This window comes from Lactuca saligna, chromosome 9 (genome assembly GCF_052625555.1).
Source record: "Lactuca saligna cultivar CGN05327 chromosome 9, ASM5262555v1, whole genome shotgun sequence".
In the NCBI taxonomy this organism is placed as follows: domain Eukaryota; kingdom Viridiplantae; phylum Streptophyta; class Magnoliopsida; order Asterales; family Asteraceae; genus Lactuca; species Lactuca saligna.
Window position 1 is genome coordinate 183833252 of NC_136425.1, and position 21749 is coordinate 183855000.

Genomic DNA, 21749 nt, shown 5'->3' on the forward strand with positions numbered 1-21749 from the left:
GTATTTGCACTGCTTTCACCCAAAAGTAGAGAGGTAAGTTGGAAAAATTAAGCATCGATCGAGCTGCTTCGACCAATGTTCTATTCCTTCTCTCCACTACTCAATTTTGTTATGGTGTGTAAGGTGCCGAGAAGTTGTGGCTGATTTCCTTGGAGATTAAAAAGCTAGTCAAGAGTTGATTAGTAAATTCAGTGCCGTTATCACTTCTTATTTGTCTGAATGGTAGTTTGATCTGAAGCTCTATCTCCTTAATGAAGTTAATCATGATCTGCAGTGTATCTGACTTTAGTCTTAGAAAAAAGACCCAAGTAAAACAAGTGAAATCATCGACTATGGCCATAATATATTTTTTGTGATAAAGACTTGCTACAGTTGATGGAATGCGGAGATCAATATGAAGGAGCTCTAGAGGTTCAAAGATTGAAGAATCAATAATCAGAGGATGGCTTCCCTTGTTTTGTTTACCACATTCACATGTTGGGCACAATGTATCATATTGAACTTCAAGATTGGTAGTCCTCGGACTAACTCTCCAGTTACCAAATTGTTGATGTATCTGATGTTGAGGTGAGAAAGTTTACGGTGCCATAATCAACTCACTTCAGACACTGCTTTTGACAAAAAACAGAATTGCGGTTTGTTGATGATCAAAGAGACATCCAATGGATACATTGTCCCTTCAGCTTTGGACTTAATCAAGCACGTATTTCTTTCATTTGTCATGATGTAGCAATATTCACTGTTGAACTCAACCTGATGGCTAGCTTTGCATAATTGACCCACACTAATCAAATTATGTTTTAGACCCTCTATGTAAGCAACTCGTTGAATAGAGAAGCTACCCGCAGTTAATACTCCATATCCCCTGATAATCCTATTTGCGTTGTTCCCGAAGGTGACGTGTCTGCCACCACTGATTGGCCTGAAGTCACGAAGGTATTCTAACCTTCCAAGCATGTGAAAAGAGCAGAAAGTATCGATTAACCACTCTTCTTCATGATCCTCCTTGCACATTTCCTGCACGATAAATTGGTTATGGGCACCCAAGCTAGTTTGGAGCCTGTGGTAATGTGGGAAATCTTTCTAACAGATGCATGCACGTGGGACTTGGAAACAAATTTCTTTTTCAATGTTTGTTTGGGACCACAATGTCTTACATACTTCTGATTCTTTTGAGTTGGGATTGGAATGGTCTTTGATGTTAGTGGATAAAAACAAAAAGATAGTTTCTTTTCATTGATCCACAGACCATACTTAGTCGGAGGTCTGGAGGGTGTGGTTTGTTTCTTTGGCCTGGTCCGAGGATTGTGCTTCTTGGAATTATCCACTGGATTTTGAAAAGGTTTCTTAAAAGACTTTGTCGTAGGTTTTGACCTTTTGATTGATGGAAGGGATTTTGAAGATTGTGAAGTGTGTAAAATACCCTTCATTTTTGTGTCTTTTAAGGAATTTTGTGATGGTGACTTGACTCCTTTTTGAAAATTTTCAGTTTTGTTTGTGTCAAGAGATTTTGTTACTGTGCATGACTTTTGGCATGATCCATCGCCTGCAATGGGTTTTGAAAAGGTTTTATTGCAGTGATGGGTTTTTCGAAATTCCTTTTGTTTGAAAACTTGGTCTAGTTTTTTAAAGTTTTTGTATTGGAATCAGCTTCCCGCTTTTCACGTCGGGATTTGATCTCCTTTTCTAGAGCCAATTTTACTTCAACCTTTGGTGGAACAACATCATAAACATTTAACTGAGGGTTTTTTGAATTCTTTATTCAAAGTAAAGATTGAGGACTTGAGTCATCAGAACTAGAAAGCTCATGACTCTGAGAACATTACCCAAAGTCAAAATTATCAATTGATAGTTCATACAAGATATGTTGAAGAGTAGTTGTGAATTTGACTGGGGTTTGCGGTAGAGAGGACTGGAGTACCGTAGAGCAAGTCAACAATGACTCTTGGTCGGGACATATCTTGGAAGACAAATATTGACAGTCTACAACTAATTCAGGTCCTTCCAAAACGATTTCTTCGTCCACAACTGAAGTGGACTAAGAGTCGGGACTAATTATATCAATAACGCGTAAGAAGTTATCTAAGTTACCAGAGGATTCAAGAAGAATTTCATCGATGACACAATTGTTGCTAAGTTCATGAAGTCTAGTGAAGCGACATTGGATGTCTTCGAGAAAAGTCATGTCATTGACTGGATAATGAAAAGTACGGTCTGGTGGGACATAAGGACGATATGCATTAAACCGAGTAGGAGAGTTCTCTTCGGTAGAGTACCCATTGGACCATCCCCAATTGTAAGTGCGGTCTATAGTCGCATTTTTAACTAGGTTCTCAAGAGCTTCACTTTCATTAAATAGTTTTTCAATTAAATGATTCAAACATATAATTTCTTTTCGGGCAAGATCCTGTTGATTCAAAGCAAGATCTAATTGTGTTTCACCTAATACTCTAGTTTCTTTCTTTAACAACAAATCCTTTTCTAACATAGTGACCTTAACCTTTTCGTGTTCTAGTCTTCCTCTCACATGGTACAACTCTTGGGTTGCTATGTTATTTTCATCTAGGGCTTTGTTGTAGTTTGTAAGGATAGCAGCGCATGTATCATTAAGGCTTTCTAAATAAGGTTCACAATCATGCATGCTGTAATTATTTGACTGAATCATAATTTTTACCTGCTTGAAGATGCTGAGAGTTACATCATTTTCCATGTAGCAATAATTCCTTTACAGGTTTGTTGATCCGTATTCCTCACTAGCTGCCACCATGTATATTTTCCCTTTCTTCCAGTTGTTGTCAACCTCTTCCTCTTCATCACCCGAGGACCATACCTAATGATCCCTTCTCATTTGAGCAACATAAGCTCTTTCCTTTTCTTTCTCCATATCCTCTATTTCTTGAGCCATTCTGAGGTAGAATGTTTTGTCTTTTACCATGTTTGCTTTGCAGTCTCTAGAAAAGTGGTACCGAAGTTTGAAGGTTTGTTAGTCTGAGGGGTTTCTTTTGTATGAGGAGCATTCTGTGGCTAAGATTGGTGATGGGGGTTTCTGGGATATTTTGAATGGTTACTCCATGGGTTGAAGTTTCGGTTGAAAGGTGGTTTGGTGAACTGTGGTTTTTTCGAAAGGAGGGTGGTGGGAGTTTATTGAAGTGTTGGCTGACCAGGGCAATAACATTCTGAAACTCTTCTTCATCATCAAGCTTTGCATCAGCTTCATACGACTGTAGAGAGTTTTCATATGAAGGTTGGTATGATGACTCTGCGGGATATGGGTAATGAGGAGTTTTAAATAGTGGAGTTTGAGCCATCAATGCGAGTGGTCCACCCAGGTCTACACATTCCTTTAACACCGTTGATTCTTGGGCTTGAAGTTCAATGTATAGCTTGAATAGTGAGAGAGTTTGGATCCTTCTATCTCCTTGGACTATCATCTTATCCATAGTCCAATGTCTACCCATTTAGGAACTGTAGTTTTGTTTCGTTATTGCTTCTTACAGTGTCGGCATGAAAGTTTGGTGATGATGATGTTGAATCTTTTGAAGGAGTCATCAAGGCTTTCATCGGGTAAAGCTTTAAAGTTGGTGAATTCAATGAGATTTGTAGTGAGCTTCTTGTCTTGAGCAAGTTCAGACCCTTGATAGAGATTTTTTAGAACATCCTAGATCTCATTAGCAGATTCACAGTTGATGATAATGTCAAAGTTTTCAGAAGCAACACCACACGAGATTTTGTAGAAAGCGATTGCATCTTTTCCATCTTCTCTAAGACACCGTTGGTAGGTCTGTTCATGGCTGCTTGACCTCCACCAAATCTTGCTTGTGCAACATCTACTGTAACAGGAGTGAGAATAAGGACATGAGGTCCTTCTTCTATAGATCTCCAGACATCTCTACCGAGCCTCTTTAGATATCTTTCCATTCTTTGGGACCAATGATAAATATTCTCTTGCAACGAGTATTGGGGCTCTGTTAGAACCACCAACATTGTTTGAAACATTTAGAGAATAAACGTTTAGAGTATTGGGGCTCTGTCAGCGTTTTGAAAACAAAAGCTCCAATTGTGAAAGGAATTAAAAGGCAACCACTTTGGCTCTTATACTAATTGTTGAGAGAAGAACTTAAACAAATGTTAGTGATAGGTGCATTTTATGCACCTATTTTGCATGTTTATTCCCGTCCTTTTATAGCATTCTACTTCATAATTCTTACATTTAGTTGATTATTAGGGCAATTGCATATTTCATCAAGAATGTCTGGTACTTCACCATTTTTGATTTATTTTGTAGGCATCATGGAGCTTGGATGCTTGGAGCTTTAAAGCATGAGGAGAAGATGAACCGGTCATCCCATGACAGAAAACATGAAGATGGAACCCGAGTCATTGTGCATTATCATCATAGCAAAGGACTATGGTTGAAAGGCGATTCCTGTCACACCGACACGGGTCGTGTTTGTCCTTTTTCATGTTATATTTGAGCAACATGACTCGCTGTGAAGCTAGATTGAAGATGGAGCCAATAGTGAAGAATTTTTGGAATTTTAGGAAAAAGCATGGGCCATGCCAAAAACACATGGTCAAGACAAGTGGCCATGCCAAAAACGCATGGTCTTATGGAATGCACGTGAGAACTTAATAAAACAAAGGAAGTCGACATTTTAGAAGCAGGTGGTTTTTGGAGCAGTTTTTTGCGATCTTGGGTGATTTTGGGAGAATTCTTGGAGTTTTTGAGAAGATCTAATGAGTGCAAACACTTTGGATTTGATTTTTGTAAGAATTAAACATTCCAATTCCATCTTTATTCTTGTTTGATTTGTTCTTAGCCATGTGTGGCTAAGAAACCCTAGTTTCTAGTTCTTGTTCAAAACATGTTGATTGCTTGATTTGTGTAGCACCTGGTTCTTGGTACATATTTTTAAATTAAGTATTTTTCATTTTGGCTTGGGACTCGGCGAGTTGGTGGCCCAACTCATCGAGTAGAAGCGGATTGGACACGTGAGTTAAGTGGCTGACTCGGCGAGTTAGAGACCGGACTCGACGAGTCCATGCTGTCTGGATAAAAACCCTAATATGAGGGTTTGCACCCTATATAAACACCTTAAGTTAGCCTCCCTTGTCCCTAACACTCTTCTAGATCTGCATATCGAAACCCTAGCCGATTGTGTGTGTGTGTGTGTTAAGGCCATTTTGGTGCTTTTGTTGACTTGTGAAGCTTGGAAGGAAGAAGAGGAGCTTGAGTATTCGACTTGGGGCTTGTGGATCCAAAAATCTCATTCCATCTTCAACTTAATCAAGGTAAAATGCTCCTGCTTTGGTCTTCCATTTGGTTGTTCATCTTTAGATTGTAGATCTTGGGTGTATTTAGGGCTTTCAATCTATTTTCGGATTTAAGGAGTGTTATGTGGACTCTAGCCTTCAGATCTGGGCCTTAAGAGGGGTCTCATGGCATAAATGTGCCAACTTTAGGGCCATGAGAGCCCCATGCACATTGTAGGACACTTTATATGGATTTTTGAGCTAAAAAACCCCATGCATGTGTATCAAGTTCGAAACTTTACGTATAAAATGGACATTAGGAGGCCAGATATATGGTTTTGGTGTTTTAGACCTCATTTAAATCGACTGTATGGAATTGGTCAAGGTTGGACTCGGCGAGTTGTTCTTGGCACTCGACGAGTCGGTTACCGTTGTGTACCCAAACCCTTTTGGTGAATGGGTAAGTGTTAGGAAGGAAGTCCCTTGTGGGCTTAGATGCGAAAAGGGACTTGGGATCCATGGGACTCGGCGAGTGGTATGAGTAGACTCGGCGAGTCCATAGCAATCTCCCAATCTTTGAAGATGGACTCAAAGAGTTGTTTATACAACTCGGCGAGTCATAGACTGGACAAGTTCTTAAGATGGAGATGAACTTGACGAGTTCAAGAAGGAACTCGGCGAGTCAGATGAAGATGGTCCCGATGTTATGATTGAAGGAGAACCCGCCGAGTTTTTTCTAGACTTGACGAGTGTAGCCAGGGTTTTTGTGTGGGATTAGAGAAGCATGGACTCGATGAGTTGGTAGGCCAACTCGGTGAGTCAGGTCAACTGAATGTTGACTTTGACCAATGTTGAGTTTGATTGAACTTGGGCTAACCCTGTTTAGGGTTGTATGTGATATGTGTTGACTTGAAGGTTATCGTGTAGGGATCAAGGAGTCGTTGGGAGTTGACTTGTGCGCCAAGGATGGTTCAGACACTGCACGACATTGAGGTAAGTTACCTTCCAGTAGGGGTGGGTCTAAGGCCACAATGTTGACCCACCAAAAAGGGGTATTTAGAAGATAATGGTCTTTGTGATAATTATCTTGGTCTAGTTATGTGTTGGTTATGAGGTTTATCTAAGTAGTATGTTATGTGTATGGTAGGGATTAGTTTCCCTAACAGTGGTCCTTAGGACCCAAGGGTAGGTCAGTACCCGGATATACCTGACTGTATGCTTATATTTGTTGATTGTATGCTAGTAATAGGGGGTGAAATAGTCCCCAGTTACTGGTTGAAAGATACCGATGATGGTTACCGGTTGAAAGATACCGATGAAGGTTACCGGTTGAAAGACACCGACGATATTTTATGGTATGTGGTATGATGGGGGAACTCACTAAGCTTCGTGCTTATAGTTTTGGTTTTGGTTTCAGGTACCTCTTCGTCGAAGGGGAAAGAGCCGTCAGTGTAGCAACCCATCACACACACATGTTTCCGCAAGAAGTTTTTGGGACTGTACTCTGATTTTCAATACTTATGATTTTATGGTTTGAAATACAACATTATGATTTTGTAATTTATGTTTTATTGACAATGTTTTGGTAAAATGTTTGCTAAATGCGTTAATTCAAAAATGAAATTTTTGGCCTTGAAAATTGGGTCGTTACAATTTGAAGCATGTGATTTGATGTTTGATTTGTGATTCTATTCTAGTGAGTATGTTCTTGTTTAAACTAGAATCCTTAAATTTGATTTGTGTTTGATTGGCCACTTTCATGAATTGAATTTTTGTGTAGTTAATTAACTTTTAGGGCACCTAATTGTTCTACAAAGTTAATGATTGGTAACAAACAATAGGTTTTCTTATTGTAGAACATTTATCACTTGTTTTCACACTTCCGAGCATATGAGAAGAAATGGACATTGTTGGGAAGCTTGTATAAAACTTAATGCAGTTTTTAATACAATCTAAGAGCGTGTTTAGGTTGAATTAGTAAATCTAGGTCTAGTCAAAGAGCATGTTTTGGCTAGATAATTTAGCAAGCGAGAGGTATTAGAGCGTGTTAATATCTTTCAGTACCAACTTAGAATAGCAATCACAAATTACATCAAGTCATAATCAGGTTAAATGACAACATTGAGAACTAGAACTGGAAGCACTTTTACAACTTGCTTACAAATGTATTTCATTTTCTGCATGTTTCGAAGTTGATTGTTATTTTCATCATTTGACTTTTGCAAACAAATCCCCCTTTGTGAACAAAGTACATTGCACAAAGAGGTATAGAATTTTATCTTGTGTCTCTGTGGTTCGACCCTGCATGCCTTGTACTACTCTTTAGTGCATTAAAGCAGTGTATTTGGAGTCTATTGTACCTCTAGTATTTGTTGGGTTTGACACGTCTAACAGTTAGTTATGAGATAATAAGTTGCGGAATAATAATTTAATCTTGATGGATCTTGTTAGCTCAACAATAATAAGTTAGATAAGTTAGAATATGGAAATATAAAGGAAAATAAATAGCAACAAGTTTATATCAATAAGCGGCAAAAAAGTAGACACAAGGTTGAATCATAACAAGGTTTGAGTGGAAACACAAGTTAGCATAAGATGAACAACACAAGTGAAGAGGGACTCGGTTAAGTATCAATTAAGATAACTTAAGATAGAGATTAACAACATGATAAACTTTCAGAGATCGATTGATAGTTGGTAAATTGGTAAGGAATACATGAAATGGGAAGCTTTATTTATAAAGTCCCAAAGTTACATCAAAGATTAAAATAACATAAAGTGACCGACTACGGTGACCATGAATGGTACACCGCATATTACAATGAGTACAAGAAACGTTAGTAAAGTAACTTAAACAATCTTCATGCATAGTTCATCTCTGTAGTTGGTCTTCAAGTGTGCAGGTCACAACATGACAAAAACAGTCTTGGGTAGGATCTTCTGTACGCTATCAACAAAGGCAAATGTTTGTGGTTCCTTTTAGCTTAAGATGGTCATTTTTTGTTTCAACACATATGGAGGTCCAACCAATTCACAATCATGTCACCAAGCGTTTGTAACAGCTTAATACCAAAAATTACATATGATCCTCCAAGTTCAAATGGTAAGAACTCCTCCACAATCTGAACCTCCAGTAAGTCTAGACAAACTTCTTTACAACACCTGAAGCTCCGTGTCATCAACCCGTTACCTAGCTTCACTCCGACCGAACCACTACCTGATACGAAGATGGTGAGTTCGTCGACTATCTTTGTGGAGACAAAATTGTAGGTTGCCCCACTATCGATAAAAAACGACTTCCCGGTCCCCGATCTTCCCTCTCACATTCATTGTATGTGGTGGAGTGAGTCCACTGACTGAATTTAGAAACACCTCCACCATATCACAATGCACCTTGTCACCGCTCCCCAACCAGTCTTCCTCATCATTGTCTTCATCAATAATAAGAACTTGTAACATTTTACTAGGACGTTTATGTGCCGATGCAAAATTTCCATCGCACCTAGAATACATACCCCTGGCGTTCTTATACGAGAGCTCGGTGGCAGTTAGTCTCTTAAATTGTCACACCCCCGAACCAGACGGCGGAAACGTCCGGGGGCTGTTGTGACTCAATTGAATACCATCACAATGAATATACATGAAACATAACATTATACATCACCAAGCATTGGAATGATACAACTGGTAGCGTTTACATCCATTACATTGTTTCAAAATATTACATTCCAAAATACATGGTTCATTGTTACTTAAACAACCGCAAAACAATCATAGAGTACAGTCCTTTCTTCACTTATCTATTACCTGAGAATACAAGTATTTTGAAAAACGTCAACATGTGAAATGTTGGTGAGTTCATAAGTAATGTTTGAAATCCAATGTTTGTAATGTTTTGAAAAACCACCAGAAAATCCGATATTTTCTGAAAATAGAATAACGTAAAAATATGTGAAGATCCGTGAGTATGCTTGTTTGAATTCTATAGATGTAAGCGTAAGAGTTGTGAAATTCGACATGTAGTTCATAAGTGTACTTGTTGAAAACCCTAGGAAAACCCGACGTTTTCCTATCACTTTGCTTTACTTAGTTTGTGTACTGTTATTTCGTTACGTTAGAGGTGTTCGTTGAGCTCCGGAGGCATTGAGTATACAGAGGGTGGTGAATTGTTGTAACGTACGTTAATGAAAACGTCCAGTTGACAACCGTGCTAGCGATCCCTTAGGCATCACTCGCAGTTATTCACGCAACTCAATCCTCCCGGACTTGTGTAGTCCCACGACCGAGGAGAAAAAGTGAAGGTGCGAAACCCTCGGTATTTCCCTACGTCGTTCAAGACCATTGCAATTGCAAAGGGCCCGAAGCCCAACCCGCAATCGTGAGTTCCTGACTTTACTAGCAACACTGAAGGACCCTTGGGGACCAGCAGCATGTTTTCCATTGAAAGTCCTTTTACGCGCGGTCGAGTCGTATTAGACCCAACTACATGTAAGCAAGTGTCCTTTGGGCCTAAAGATCATGTCATCGGGCTAGCTAGGCTCGACAAACATGATTTGCAACTTTTGGGCCTAAGGAGTGTACGTCGACGTATTGAGTAATTCCATGAGAGTAAAGAGTTCCAAGAGTTCCATATGTGTATTGAGCGTTGTAGTGTTAGTAGTTTTGGATTTGTTATTGATTCGAGACCGAATCAATTCGTTTGGTAACGATTGTTGGTGATATTGTGTATTGTAATTCATCGAGAGTCGTAGTGACAATCTTTGTTTGCAACGAGTGTATTGAATTATCATTGAAAATTTTCTGTTTACAACCCCTCTTTATTTTGTAAATTTACTTTTTCACCCCTTTAGGTAAAATAATTTCCGGTTTAGTCCTTAAACCATTTTTCTTCACATTTTAACACCAAAAATTATTGAAATTAATATTTTTCAGCATATTTTTCATTGAAAACAGTTTAAGACCCTGAAATTGCAGTTTTCTCGGTTGTAACCCCTCTTTTTCGCAATTTTTACATTTTTGGCCCAAATTGGAAATTTTTTGCAACTTTGGTCCTTTTTAAATTTTAAAAGCATTTTAAACCTTTGAAAAGTACTTGTGACACTAGTGGTCCATTGTTTTACAGAAAAACACAGTTTTGGCCCTCCAAAACAGAAAATTTCGCATAATGGGCCCTATTGGGCCGAAATTGTCATTTTTAGCCCATTAAGCTTGAAATTTATGCTTTTAATCCTCCAAATAGTATATTTTCAGAAAATACATTATGGAAACTGTTTTGACTCATCTCACCCATCAGATTTCGAAATATTTCATTTTAGGCCCTTCAACTTTGTATTTTTAACATTTTGTGTAAAAAAAAATTAGTTTTTAGCCCAAAATAAGTGTTGTCAAGCCATTTGGCTATTTTTCTTGGTATACTTTGCATGTAGTAGTATATTTTTTGCTAGTATAAAATATATCTCGGTTTTTAGCAATTCATAGCTAGATCTAGCATCAAAATCATACAAAACATACATATAAGCATAGAAATCAACCAAAACATACACATAATGATGGATCTACACCTTTGCTTGTATTCTCCCCCACAAAAACTTATAAAAACCGAAAATAAGGGGGTATGAAGCTCACCTTGGGTGTTGATTCGGTTTTTGAAGAAAGGATGGAAGAAAACTTGGTGATTTTCGGCCCTAGCACCCCTTGATGAAGATCTCGAGTTTATGGAGTTTTCTAGGAGTATGATCACCAAAGAAACTTGTTTAGAATAAGAGATCTCACGTGAGGGGGGAGTTTTGAAGATTAGACATGGAAAAACTTACCAAAGGATGATGATAATCTTGAAGAATCCTCTTGAAACACAAGCCAAATTTCGAGATTTTAGATGGAGAGGAAGAGAGAAGTCTTGAGTGATCTAGAGAGAGTTTGTGAGAGATTTGTGTGTGTGTGTGTTGCTCACGGCCGAAACAAGAAGAGAGAGGGAGAAGAAGAGAGATGCATGAAAGGATGGTGCATGGAAGTCCTTTGGTTACTAGTGAGGTGGCAAGCAAATAGTCAACTCTTCCATTTCTTCTTGGACTTGGGCCTTGGGCCGAGAGTTTGGAAGGGAAAAGGAAAAATTTGGGCTTTTTGCCCCTAAGCCCAATATTAGAGTTTGTTTGGGTATGTTTTAAGCCTAAAAGAATGTGGTAGGATTTTTGCATTTTTGTTGGACTAGTTTAGGTTATTCATGGATCTAAGCTTTTAATTCCTTTCATTCTAGGCCCAATATGGCCCAAAATACTGAAATAAGTAAATGTGGTTCCAATTAGAGCCCATTTAAGGGTTCTAAGTCCATGATAGTCAAATTGGAAGCTTATTGGTCCATTTAGGTCCAATAAGGAAGTCCTAGTCCAAAATGGACCTAATCAAGAACTTCTAGGGTTTCCAATTGCTTGATGTAGTGAATTGGGGTTTAGTTTTCCATTGAGTAAGCATCATACATGCTCTTGAGTTTTTGAATTCAACATTTACTTGAGTATAGTGATTACAAGACACAAAATTTCTAGTTGTAACATAAATCCCCCTAGTGAACTATCCTCTTTCTTTGTCACCACAACGATGGTCGTTGTGTTGGTCTTGCCCTAGTAGCCATATCCCGACCTAGATGCATTATTTGTCCCTTTTATCAATCCCCAACCTTGTTTTCATCAATTTTAATGGCCATTCGAATCACCTAAGCTAAGGAATTAGGTTCGGCTATTTGGACTGTTTCATGTACATCTTCTTTCAAACCTTTAATAAAGGTGCTCTCCTGAATTGATTATGAAATGTCATGTAGTTGCCCTGCAAACCCTTCGAATCTATGCATGTACTCTCGTACCGTCCCTATTTATTGGATGTCCAGGAACTGTTCCTGAACACTACCCTCATGTGAATCTTGAAACATTTCAAGAAGCCTTCGTTTGAACCTTCCCCAAGAATGGAATGGTTTCTTGGCATTGTTTCAAAGAAACCAAGTTAACGGGGCACCCTTTAAGCAGATTGCTACTGCCCGCGATCGATATTTCTTCCCAAATTTATGGACTTCAAAGTATATTTCAACCTTGTAAACCCACCCATGAACAACTGTACCTCTAAAGATAGAAATCTTGATCAATTTTCAGTAATCAAACAGAGGATCTCGATTTTTCTTCTTTTTCTTGAATTGCTTCGAGTTGTTGGTCTAAGCACTGTCATCCGAGTCGTCAGACTTCTCGTCATTGTCACCATCCGTCTCCCCTGAATCGAAGAGGAACTGTGGGAGAATTTCTTGTGTTTCTTTCTTTGTCCCTTGATCGCCTCATTCAATTTTGAAACGACCTTGGTGAGCACCTGCATCTGTGTTGCCACTTCCAAACAATGAACCTTAGATGCATTGAGCATCTGGTTAACGACGCCCTCGAGTGCAGCAAGCCGCTCGACATTGGTGCCTTTACCCTTCAGTTTTATGTCATCAAAACCGGTAAGCTCTGATACCAATTAATATGCTAAATTAACCCAGCTGCCACGCTTTTGTTGAATCTGACCAAACCAACTCGCTGAGATCGTATAAAAAACCAAGAAAAATGTACCATTTCCCAACTCCATGTATCCTTTGCAAACGACCACGAAAAATGTACCAACTCTGGCATCATCCCTTGTAATTGCTACGTTTCCACTCCCCCTCAAATTACTCATCCTTTCAACGGTTGCTTACACCGTTTTTTTATGTGGGTTTACTGGATCGATCATGGTCTACTAGTGAAAGATGAAGAAGATTTTGAGGCTAAAACAAAGGAATATCAAATACACATAAATCGATTTCTGGGGAAGAAGAACATACCTAAAAAATCCGAAACGTGTGCTTTTTATTTGGCTATATGTGTTTATGAAAGATGTGGAAAGCGGGAAAGATTTTTTGTTCATTTACTTTTTCTTTCTTTTCTAATAAAAAACCAAACCAAGAACGTAACTTTTCATGTCCACTACGTAATGTTATGTTAAAAAATTGAATCTAAACTTTTTAACATAGCCGACGAAGGATGGATTCTAGATACAGACATCATAAAAGCAAGCAAATCCTCCGTGTGCCAGTTAGTCAACACTGGATGGCCGCTATTGGGGTCAAACAGCCTTTAAAATGTCGTTCCAACTTCCAATCATTGAGATTTAAAGAAAATATTTATCTTAAAATGTCTAGAACTGTAATTAAATATTCATCTAATCAAGCGATGCATACTGAATCTCCTAAAAAAATATAATCAAGCTATTTTTTAGAATTTATGATAATATATTTTCATTAATTTTAACTGTGTTTTGGTTAAAAAATTATTCACCTAACAATTTTTTTAATATGTATAATTTTATTAGAAAGGATAAGTTAGAAGCTTCGTGCCATATATACTTCAAACATGTGAACTGATCAGGAAACTTCCCCCTCAATGACAACAAACGCCTCCTTCAAGATTGCGTTCCCATTTCTTCCTTGTCAAATGAATTGACTCAAAACTATCCCAACTACGACCGGAATGTCGTCGGAACCCATCACCGGTGATCACCGTTTTATCCTCTTCCTTCTACCTCTTCTTTGCTTCATAGTCCACTCTTCTTCCCAATCTGACCAACGTCAAATTCTTCTCAAATTCAAATCTACCCTCCAAAATTTAAACTCAGAAGTGCTTAATACATGGAATGGAGAAAATACCATTTGCAATTTCACAGGTATCGTCTGCAACTCCGATGATTTGGTGAAAGAAATCAATCTTTCGCAGCAACAACTCGCCGGAACTGTTCCGTTTGATTCAATATGTTCTCTGAAATCGCTACAGAAAGTCTCCCTCGGAGCTAATCATTTGTATGGAACAATCAGTACCCATATATCAAATTGCACCAATTTGGAGTACCTTGATTTGGGGAATAATTCCTTCTCCGGCGAAGTCCCGGATTTATCTTCGTTAACCCAGCTCAAGTTCTTGAATTTGAACCTCAGTGGATTTTCAGGGTCGTTTCCATGGAAATCGATCGGAAATCTTACGGGTCTTACTTTCTTGAGTTTAGGAGACAACCCTTTTGATAGAACTCCCTTCCCTTTGGAAATATTAAAGTTCCGGCAGCTATACTCTCTTTATCTTTCAAACTGTAGTATTGAAGGGAAAATCCCGGAAGAAATCGGAAACCTCAGTTTATTAGAAAGCCTTGAGATCTCCGATAGTTATCTCGCCGGAGAAATTCCGGTGGGAATCACGAAGCTAACGAAGCTTCAGATGCTTGAGCTCTACAACAATCAACTCTCCGGGATTCTTCCAGTTGGGTTAAGTAACCTCGTAAATCTTGCAGAGTTTGATGTTTCGACTAACAATCTTGAAGGCGATTTATCGGAGTTACGAAACTTGACAAAAATAGAATCTTTACAGTTGTTTGAAAACAATTTTTCGGGAACAATTCCTGAAGAATTTGGAGAATTCAAGTTTTTAACGCAATTTTCAATCTACGATAACAAGTTCACCGGAGAACTCCCTGCAAAAATTGGTTCGTGGGCTGACTTTGAATACATCGACGTGTCGCAGAACTTCTTGACTGGTCCGATTCCACCTGACATGTGTAAAATGGGAAAAATGGAGAAACTTCTGATGCTTGAAAACAACTTCACCGGCGGCTTTCCGGAGACTTATGCAGATTGTTATTCCTTGCTTCGAATTAGAGTGAGCAATAATTCACTTTCCGGTAGAGTTCCAGATGGGATTTGGAGTTTGCCGAATATAGGTATGATTGATCTTGCAATCAATCAGTTTGAAGGTCAAGTCGCACCAAATATTGGTGAAGCAAAGTCGTTGACGCAGCTTTATTTAGCTAACAATCGGTTTTCCGGTCAACTGCCGGTGGAAATATCGAACGTTTCAACTCTGGTGGAAATTGAGCTGGTTTCAAATCAATTTTCCGGTGAAATTCCGTCAAGAATTGGTAACTTGAAGAAGCTAAGTAAACTTCATCTACAATATAATATCTTCTCTGGTGCTATTCCGGAGTCTTTGGGTTCATGTGTCTCTCTTGATGAAATAAACCTCGCCGGAAATTCATTCTCTGGTGAAATTCCGGCGACTCTTGGTTCTTTACCGACTTTGAACTCTCTAAACCTATCGGGTAACAAACTCTCCGGAATGATTCCGGCGAGGTTATCATCATTGAAGTTGAGCCTCATTGACTTGTCAAACAACATGTTGATCGGAAGAGTGCCGCCGGCTCTGTTATTGGTGGCTTACAATGGCAGTTTCGCCGGAAATCCAGGGTTATGTGCTGACGGAAGTAAAGATCTCCGGAAATGTTCACCGGTTTCCAACAACTCCGATCACTTAAAAGTGGCGGTATATTGCTTCATAGCCGGTGCACTTCTCCTGGTGTTGTCATTATCATGTTTCTTGTTCATGAAGCTCCGGCAACATGACCACAAAGATCCAATCAACCGGGGTTATTCATGGGATGTAAAAAAGTTTCATGTTCTCAACATTAGTGAAGATGAAATACTAAGATCTCTCAAACAAGAAAATATAATTGGGAAAGGCGGCTCCGGGAACGTCTACAAGGCGGTTTTGGGTGGCGGCGAACAACTCGCCGTGAAACACATGTGGAAGTTTGTACCGGATTCCGGTGGCCGGAGTAGTGCGGCGATATTACCGAAAGGGAAAAGCCGGTGGCCGGAGTATGAGGCGGAGGTGGCGGCTTTGAGTTCCCTCCGACACATGAATGTGGTGAAATTGTATTGTTGTATCTCGAGTGAGGACTCAAATTTATTGGTATACGAGTATATGCCTAATGGGAACTTGTGGGATCGGTTACATACGTATAAGAAGATTGAAATGGATTGGAATGTACGATATGAGATTGCCATGGGGGCTGCAAGGGGGTTAGAGTATCTACATCATGCTTGTGATAGACCAGTGATACATCGGGATGTGAAATCGAGTAATATTTTGTTAGATGAGGAGATGAAGCCGAAAATAGCCGATTTTGGTCTAGCAAAGATTGTGCAAGCAGAAAAGGTTATGGATTCGACTCATGTTATTGCCGGAACACATGGTTACATCGCTCCTGGTAAGTTTTTTATATCTTTTATATCATATCTGTATATCTGTAGTATCATCCCCTTTAATTTATTTCTATTACACCATTATGTTTTGAAAATACCCCTCTTTTATAGCAAGTTAATTAAATTACAAATCAATTTTTACTAATATTAAAAGATTGATGTTTATTGCAAACACCATCTTAGAATTAGATAGATTTTTCGAAGCATAACGATTTAATTTGATTTTTTTTATAAATAAAATGGTTTTATCGAAATGAACGAAAATAGGATTATGTAGTACATAAATAATTGAAAGTATATTATTATTTCTTGCATTTCATTTTCTTTTTTAGGGTCAAATTGATTTCTTTAACATTTTCATTTATTTCTCTTCAACAATATAGATACACGTGTGGAAACAAGAGTCCTGTATAGATTTTCTGCAAGTAAAATGTATTAATAATAAATAAAGTTGAATGTCATGATACACAAATAAATGAAAGCATATGGCTACTTCTTGTCTTAATCCCTTATTACCAAATTGATTCATTTTCATATTTACGTTAATTTCTCCTGTAGAATATGGATACACATGTAATGTGACAGAGAAAAGTGATATCTATAGTTTTGGCGTTGTTCTCATGGAGTTAGTAACCGGTAAAAAGCCCGTAGAACCTGAGTTTGGTGAAAACAAGGACATAGTTTATTGGGTTCATAATGAAATGAGAACAAAAGATAATTTGATCGCATTAGTGGACTCTAACATTTCAAAAGATGTAAAGGAAGAGGCTGTTAAAATGTTGAGCATTGCATTTCGTTGCACAATGAAGATACCAACATTGAGACCTTCAATGAGGATGGTGGTGAAAATGTTAGAAGAAATCAAGCCTAACTCGCTTATCGATGTAGTGATCGATAAAGTGGGCGAAAACATCATTTCACAATATAAAAATTGAATTTTGTATATGTAAGAGTTAGGATGAACGATAAAACGGTGATCAAAACATGTATGATCACCGTTACTTTTTTTGCAGTTGTATTATATAGTCTTGTAGTAATTTTTCCTCATGTAAGTAATGAAATTTTCTTCTATAAGTAAAGTTATTTTCTTCTACAAAATAATATAAACTCAAGCATAAATAACTACCACATAATTGTTTTGAAAAAATATTATTTATAATTGCTATTGTTAACTGAGGCATCAAAAAAATTTCTACTATGTATTTACTATAAAGAGTTAGTTTCAAGCAAAAAAAAAAAAGGACTTTTTATCCGTTTTTGCCTGTAAGCGTTCTACTAATTCAATAGATAAAAAGTGATTAAAACATCAAGTTGCTTTATCGCAATACAAACTACGATTTTTTTCAAAAACGGATAAAAAAGTATGAGGTTGTTTTTTTTTGACCACCTTAGACAACCCAAGAAAAAGGTTATTCTCCGCTCAAGTCCCTACAATTTGATGTGGAATTAACCCTACTATAAAATCTTAGACATGCCAAAAGTATTGGGAAACCATGTATCGAATTAAATGTTAAGATCACTTAAAAGGCCTATGATCATGGTTATAAAACTCGCTACTCGGTACTTGTTCGGTTGACTACCGAGTAGCGAGTACTCGGACGTATTCAGGGAGTATTCGGATTCGGTAATTCATGTAGAAATATTTTTATGGAAACTATGGGAATATTGATTGAAATATATAACAAAATTAGATACATGTAAATACACAAAAACTGAAGACACACAATGGTTCTATTTCGTGAATAATTATTGAAAATTTAATATATATATATATATATATATATATATATATATATATATATATATATATATATATATATATATATATATAGTAATAATCACATATCTTTGTATTAAATAATAAATCATTAAATATATTATACATATTAATCACCGAGTTGGCTGAGTTTTACAACACTGCTCGCTTTAATAAGGGGCCGATCGGGGAGTACTCGAATTTTGTAACTTGCCTCGGTAAGGAGCCGAGTAGTGAGTACTCAGACAAGTAATCGGCCAACTTGACGAGTTTTACACACTGCCTATGATGATTGAATGATTACTATACTAAATTGCCAAAAGAAAGTCGAACAAATAAGTTTTAGGTTGATAACATATCAAAACATGTCGCTATGTAGAATTGTAGATACGTCCACTTCTAAACTTCATTTTCCTGACAAATGAGGCTTTTTTTCAACGTAAGTTTGGTGGGAATTTAGATTCAAGCTTGATTCCAAAACATGGACAATTTAGTTAATTTAAACTCTTAACTTATTTTCAATGTATGAAAATATGGGGAAATTACTTATATAAGAGGAAGTACATTATTGAAAAAGTTAATAAAACAATTATAATTTATAATAATATCAAAATTCTAAATTGGGCTTCAAAAAGGTCTAACATTATCATTGCTCAAGAAAGTGAAACTGATTGGTGCCTTTAGCTATTTCGAAGGGTGGCCCGAATGATTGACCCCGAAAATACCATAATTACACTTTATAGCAAATGAACTTTGTGTGAACGGAAAGTTGATACAAAGTCAATCATGAACATGTGAACTTGCAGCAATATAGACCTACCACCACTTTACTTGAATTATCTTCCTCCCCTTTAGGTAGTCATTTTATCTTCTAATATAAGTTAATTTCATCTTTCAAGCCATTTGAAAGTGAAGAATCTAAATTTTGTTGTTGATTGTGCCCCCCTTTAAGTTTGTTATGTTCTAGTATCATTCTATAATGTTTTAAAAATCGTTTTTTAGTTGAACCGGTATGGTGACCGGTTCAATTGACTCGGCCGGTAGTTCAACCGGTAACAAAGAATTTTCATATATCTGGCAATGGTATGCGTCAGCCTCGAGTTGTATATACTTCGAAAGCGTTCAATTTTCTTTGGAAATGAGTTATTTTTTTAAGGGACTAAATGAAATCCAACTATACAAATCTAATAAACCGATTCAAATGGGTTTTTACATGTTCAACCCAGTTTTAAAAAGAAACTCTGGTTCGATTTGGTCTAGAAATTGACATAAAACCGGTCGTTAGTGAACCGTTCTCGTCCCTGGTTTTCGGTCCAACCTGTTTGACCGGGTGGTTTTAACAGGTTTGTAAAACATTATATGATAGACACAAAACATTGTCATTTCTTCCATCTGAATTTAAAGTTTTTAATGTAGAAGATTCCGAAAAAAAATTGTTTTGTTATAAAGACACCCGATACAAAGTTTAATAGATTAGCGTATTATGGTCACAACTTGAAACAATAGGAGATCATGGTTCGTTATAAAGGCACCTACAAAGTTTAATAGATTAGCATATTAGATTCTAATTTTCATACAACATTGTCATTTAATTTATATTTTCTATTAAACTCTACAAAGTTCAACGAAATTCATATATGTAAAATAATTCTAAATGTAAACCATCCGTTTTTCATTTAACTATTCAATGGTCATTCAACTCCAATTTAACTATTCAATGGTCATTCAACTCCAATTTCAGTGTGTGCCAACTTAAAATCTCATTATTGTTGTGTTTAATCCTTTTTTTAACTTCATTCCATCTAATTCAATCATTGCAATGAACCATGCACTCCAAATGCTCTAAGTTTCCAAGGAGTAGCAAGTAATTACAAGAAACTAGAAGAAGCCTAAGTAGTTGTAATTTAAGATATGATTAGGCTAACAACTTTGGCTTCTTAAATTATAAATGAAGTATTTAAGGTCGTCAGGATTTGAAATCTTAACTGTTATACCTATTTTAATATGTACTTTAAGTAAAGGATTTGTAATTTGTTGAGAAACTCTACTTGATCCGAGAATGCTTTGTGATTCTCATGTTGCATTTATGGTTGTTTTCATGGGCTTGCCATGTTGCTCATTAGTTCTAGTTGAATGTTTTTTTGTGGCTTTTTAATTTTTTTCAAAATTTATGTTGCTCTCTAGTCCCTACTTGGTTCTTATAACATGTATTTTTCTATAGAAACTCAACTGCCCATGCAACAAATATGTTGTTCTCGGTTAGGTTGTAGAATTAGTATCACATAATTTCCTTTGGATACCATATAAAAATACACTTGTTGGTGATGGAGCCTAGTTTGTTAAAGGCCTTGTGCTTCATGTAAGATTCACAACCCCATACCTTTAAATAAGACAATACGGTAGCATGCATATGTCATAACTGGTAAGGTAACTTAGAAACTTTCATGATTAGAACCATGGTGAGAATACATGTATAAAAATATAAGGCATAACCTCAAAAGGATAAAAGTAGAGTAGTTAGAATCATTATAGATGAAACCATATCGAGTAAATTTTGATTCCTCTACTCAAACACACCATTACATTGTATTGTTTCGAGTGGAGTGAGTTGTGAAACAATTCAAAATTTAGTTTGACGATCTAATAACTCTTGGCTTATATATATATTCACCACCTCAGTTAAATTGAACGGATTTTACGGTTTTTCTAAGCCAATTCTCTACTTTGTTATCAAAGGCCTTGAACATTTAAAAAGCTTAAATTGTATCTTAAGAAAGTACACACATATATATATATATATATATATATATATATATATATATATATATATATATATGCTTAGATTATTCTATTCTAACTAATTATTGTGCGGATATCGTATACTATGAGAATTATTAAGAGAATAAGTTATTTACAATGCGAATACGTTCAATCTTACATAACTATTGTCATTAACATACGTTCTCACTAATTAAATCGTCTATAAGGTCGTCTATAAGGTTATTATACACTTATTATTATTCTCATTTTTGTCAGAATGTTTATTGGGTTGTATTATATCAGAATATAAATGAGTGAAAAACGATATGTGAGAACAAAAATAAATAATAATTAGCGATAATGCATGAAAATGACGATATTTTTATAAAGTTGAACGTATTCGCATTGCTAAACAACTTATTCTCTTAGGGGCTGTTTGTTTCTTTTGTGAAAATCTGCACAACCACTTTTGTGTGCGTCGCGCAGACATATGCCTTCGCAGAGTGTTTGTTTTTTGGAATTGCGCAAATCAAAAAATGTCTGCGCGAGGTCTTCCTGGCGTAGACATGGACCACTGTATTCAACGGTCTTCAGACCCTATTTTAACTAAAAAAAACATGGGCCATCGTGTAGGTTTTTTTTTTTTTTTTTTATTTTTTTATTTTTTATTTTTTTTTTGCTGAAAATACATTTTTAATGTTTATGATATGAAATTAAGTTTGAAAAATCAATTTATTTCAACAGTTGCAGACGTTAAAAACAAACAATATTCTTATTGCAAACTGAAGACATTTGGTAAACCTCTTCCGCCGCAGAGTCTTGCAAATGTGGTTCGCAGACTGCATACATTTTGTGAGTACACAGAGTAATGAATGAGTGAATTGTATTACCCAATAAACAATACAT

General features: G+C 36.8%; 1 protein-coding gene across 1 annotated transcript; it reads left to right on the forward strand.

Annotated features, from left to right (window-relative positions):
* The first annotated feature begins 13662 nt into the window (after window positions 1-13662).
* Window positions 13663-17452, forward strand: LOC145014495 (receptor-like protein kinase 7). The gene is made up of 2 exons (XM_078972877.1): window positions 13663-16332; window positions 16886-17452. Exons 1-2 carry the CDS (start codon window positions 13773-13775, stop codon window positions 17260-17262), a joined length of 2937 nt encoding a protein of 978 aa, XP_078829003.1. The 5' UTR covers window positions 13663-13772; the 3' UTR covers window positions 17263-17452.
* Window positions 17453-21749: the final 4297 nt, after the last annotated feature.

What these genes read in the sequence shown, in the direction of transcription:
- LOC145014495 (XM_078972877.1), top strand. Translation starts at nt 13,773, where the DNA reads ATGTCGTCGGAACCCATCACCGGTGATCACCGTTTTATCCTCTTCCTT. An exon ending in ACATGGTTACATCGCTCCTG is followed by an intron (nt 16,333 to 16,885) that starts GTAAGTTTTTTA and finishes TTTCTCCTGTAG; the next exon opens with AATATGGATACACATGTAAT.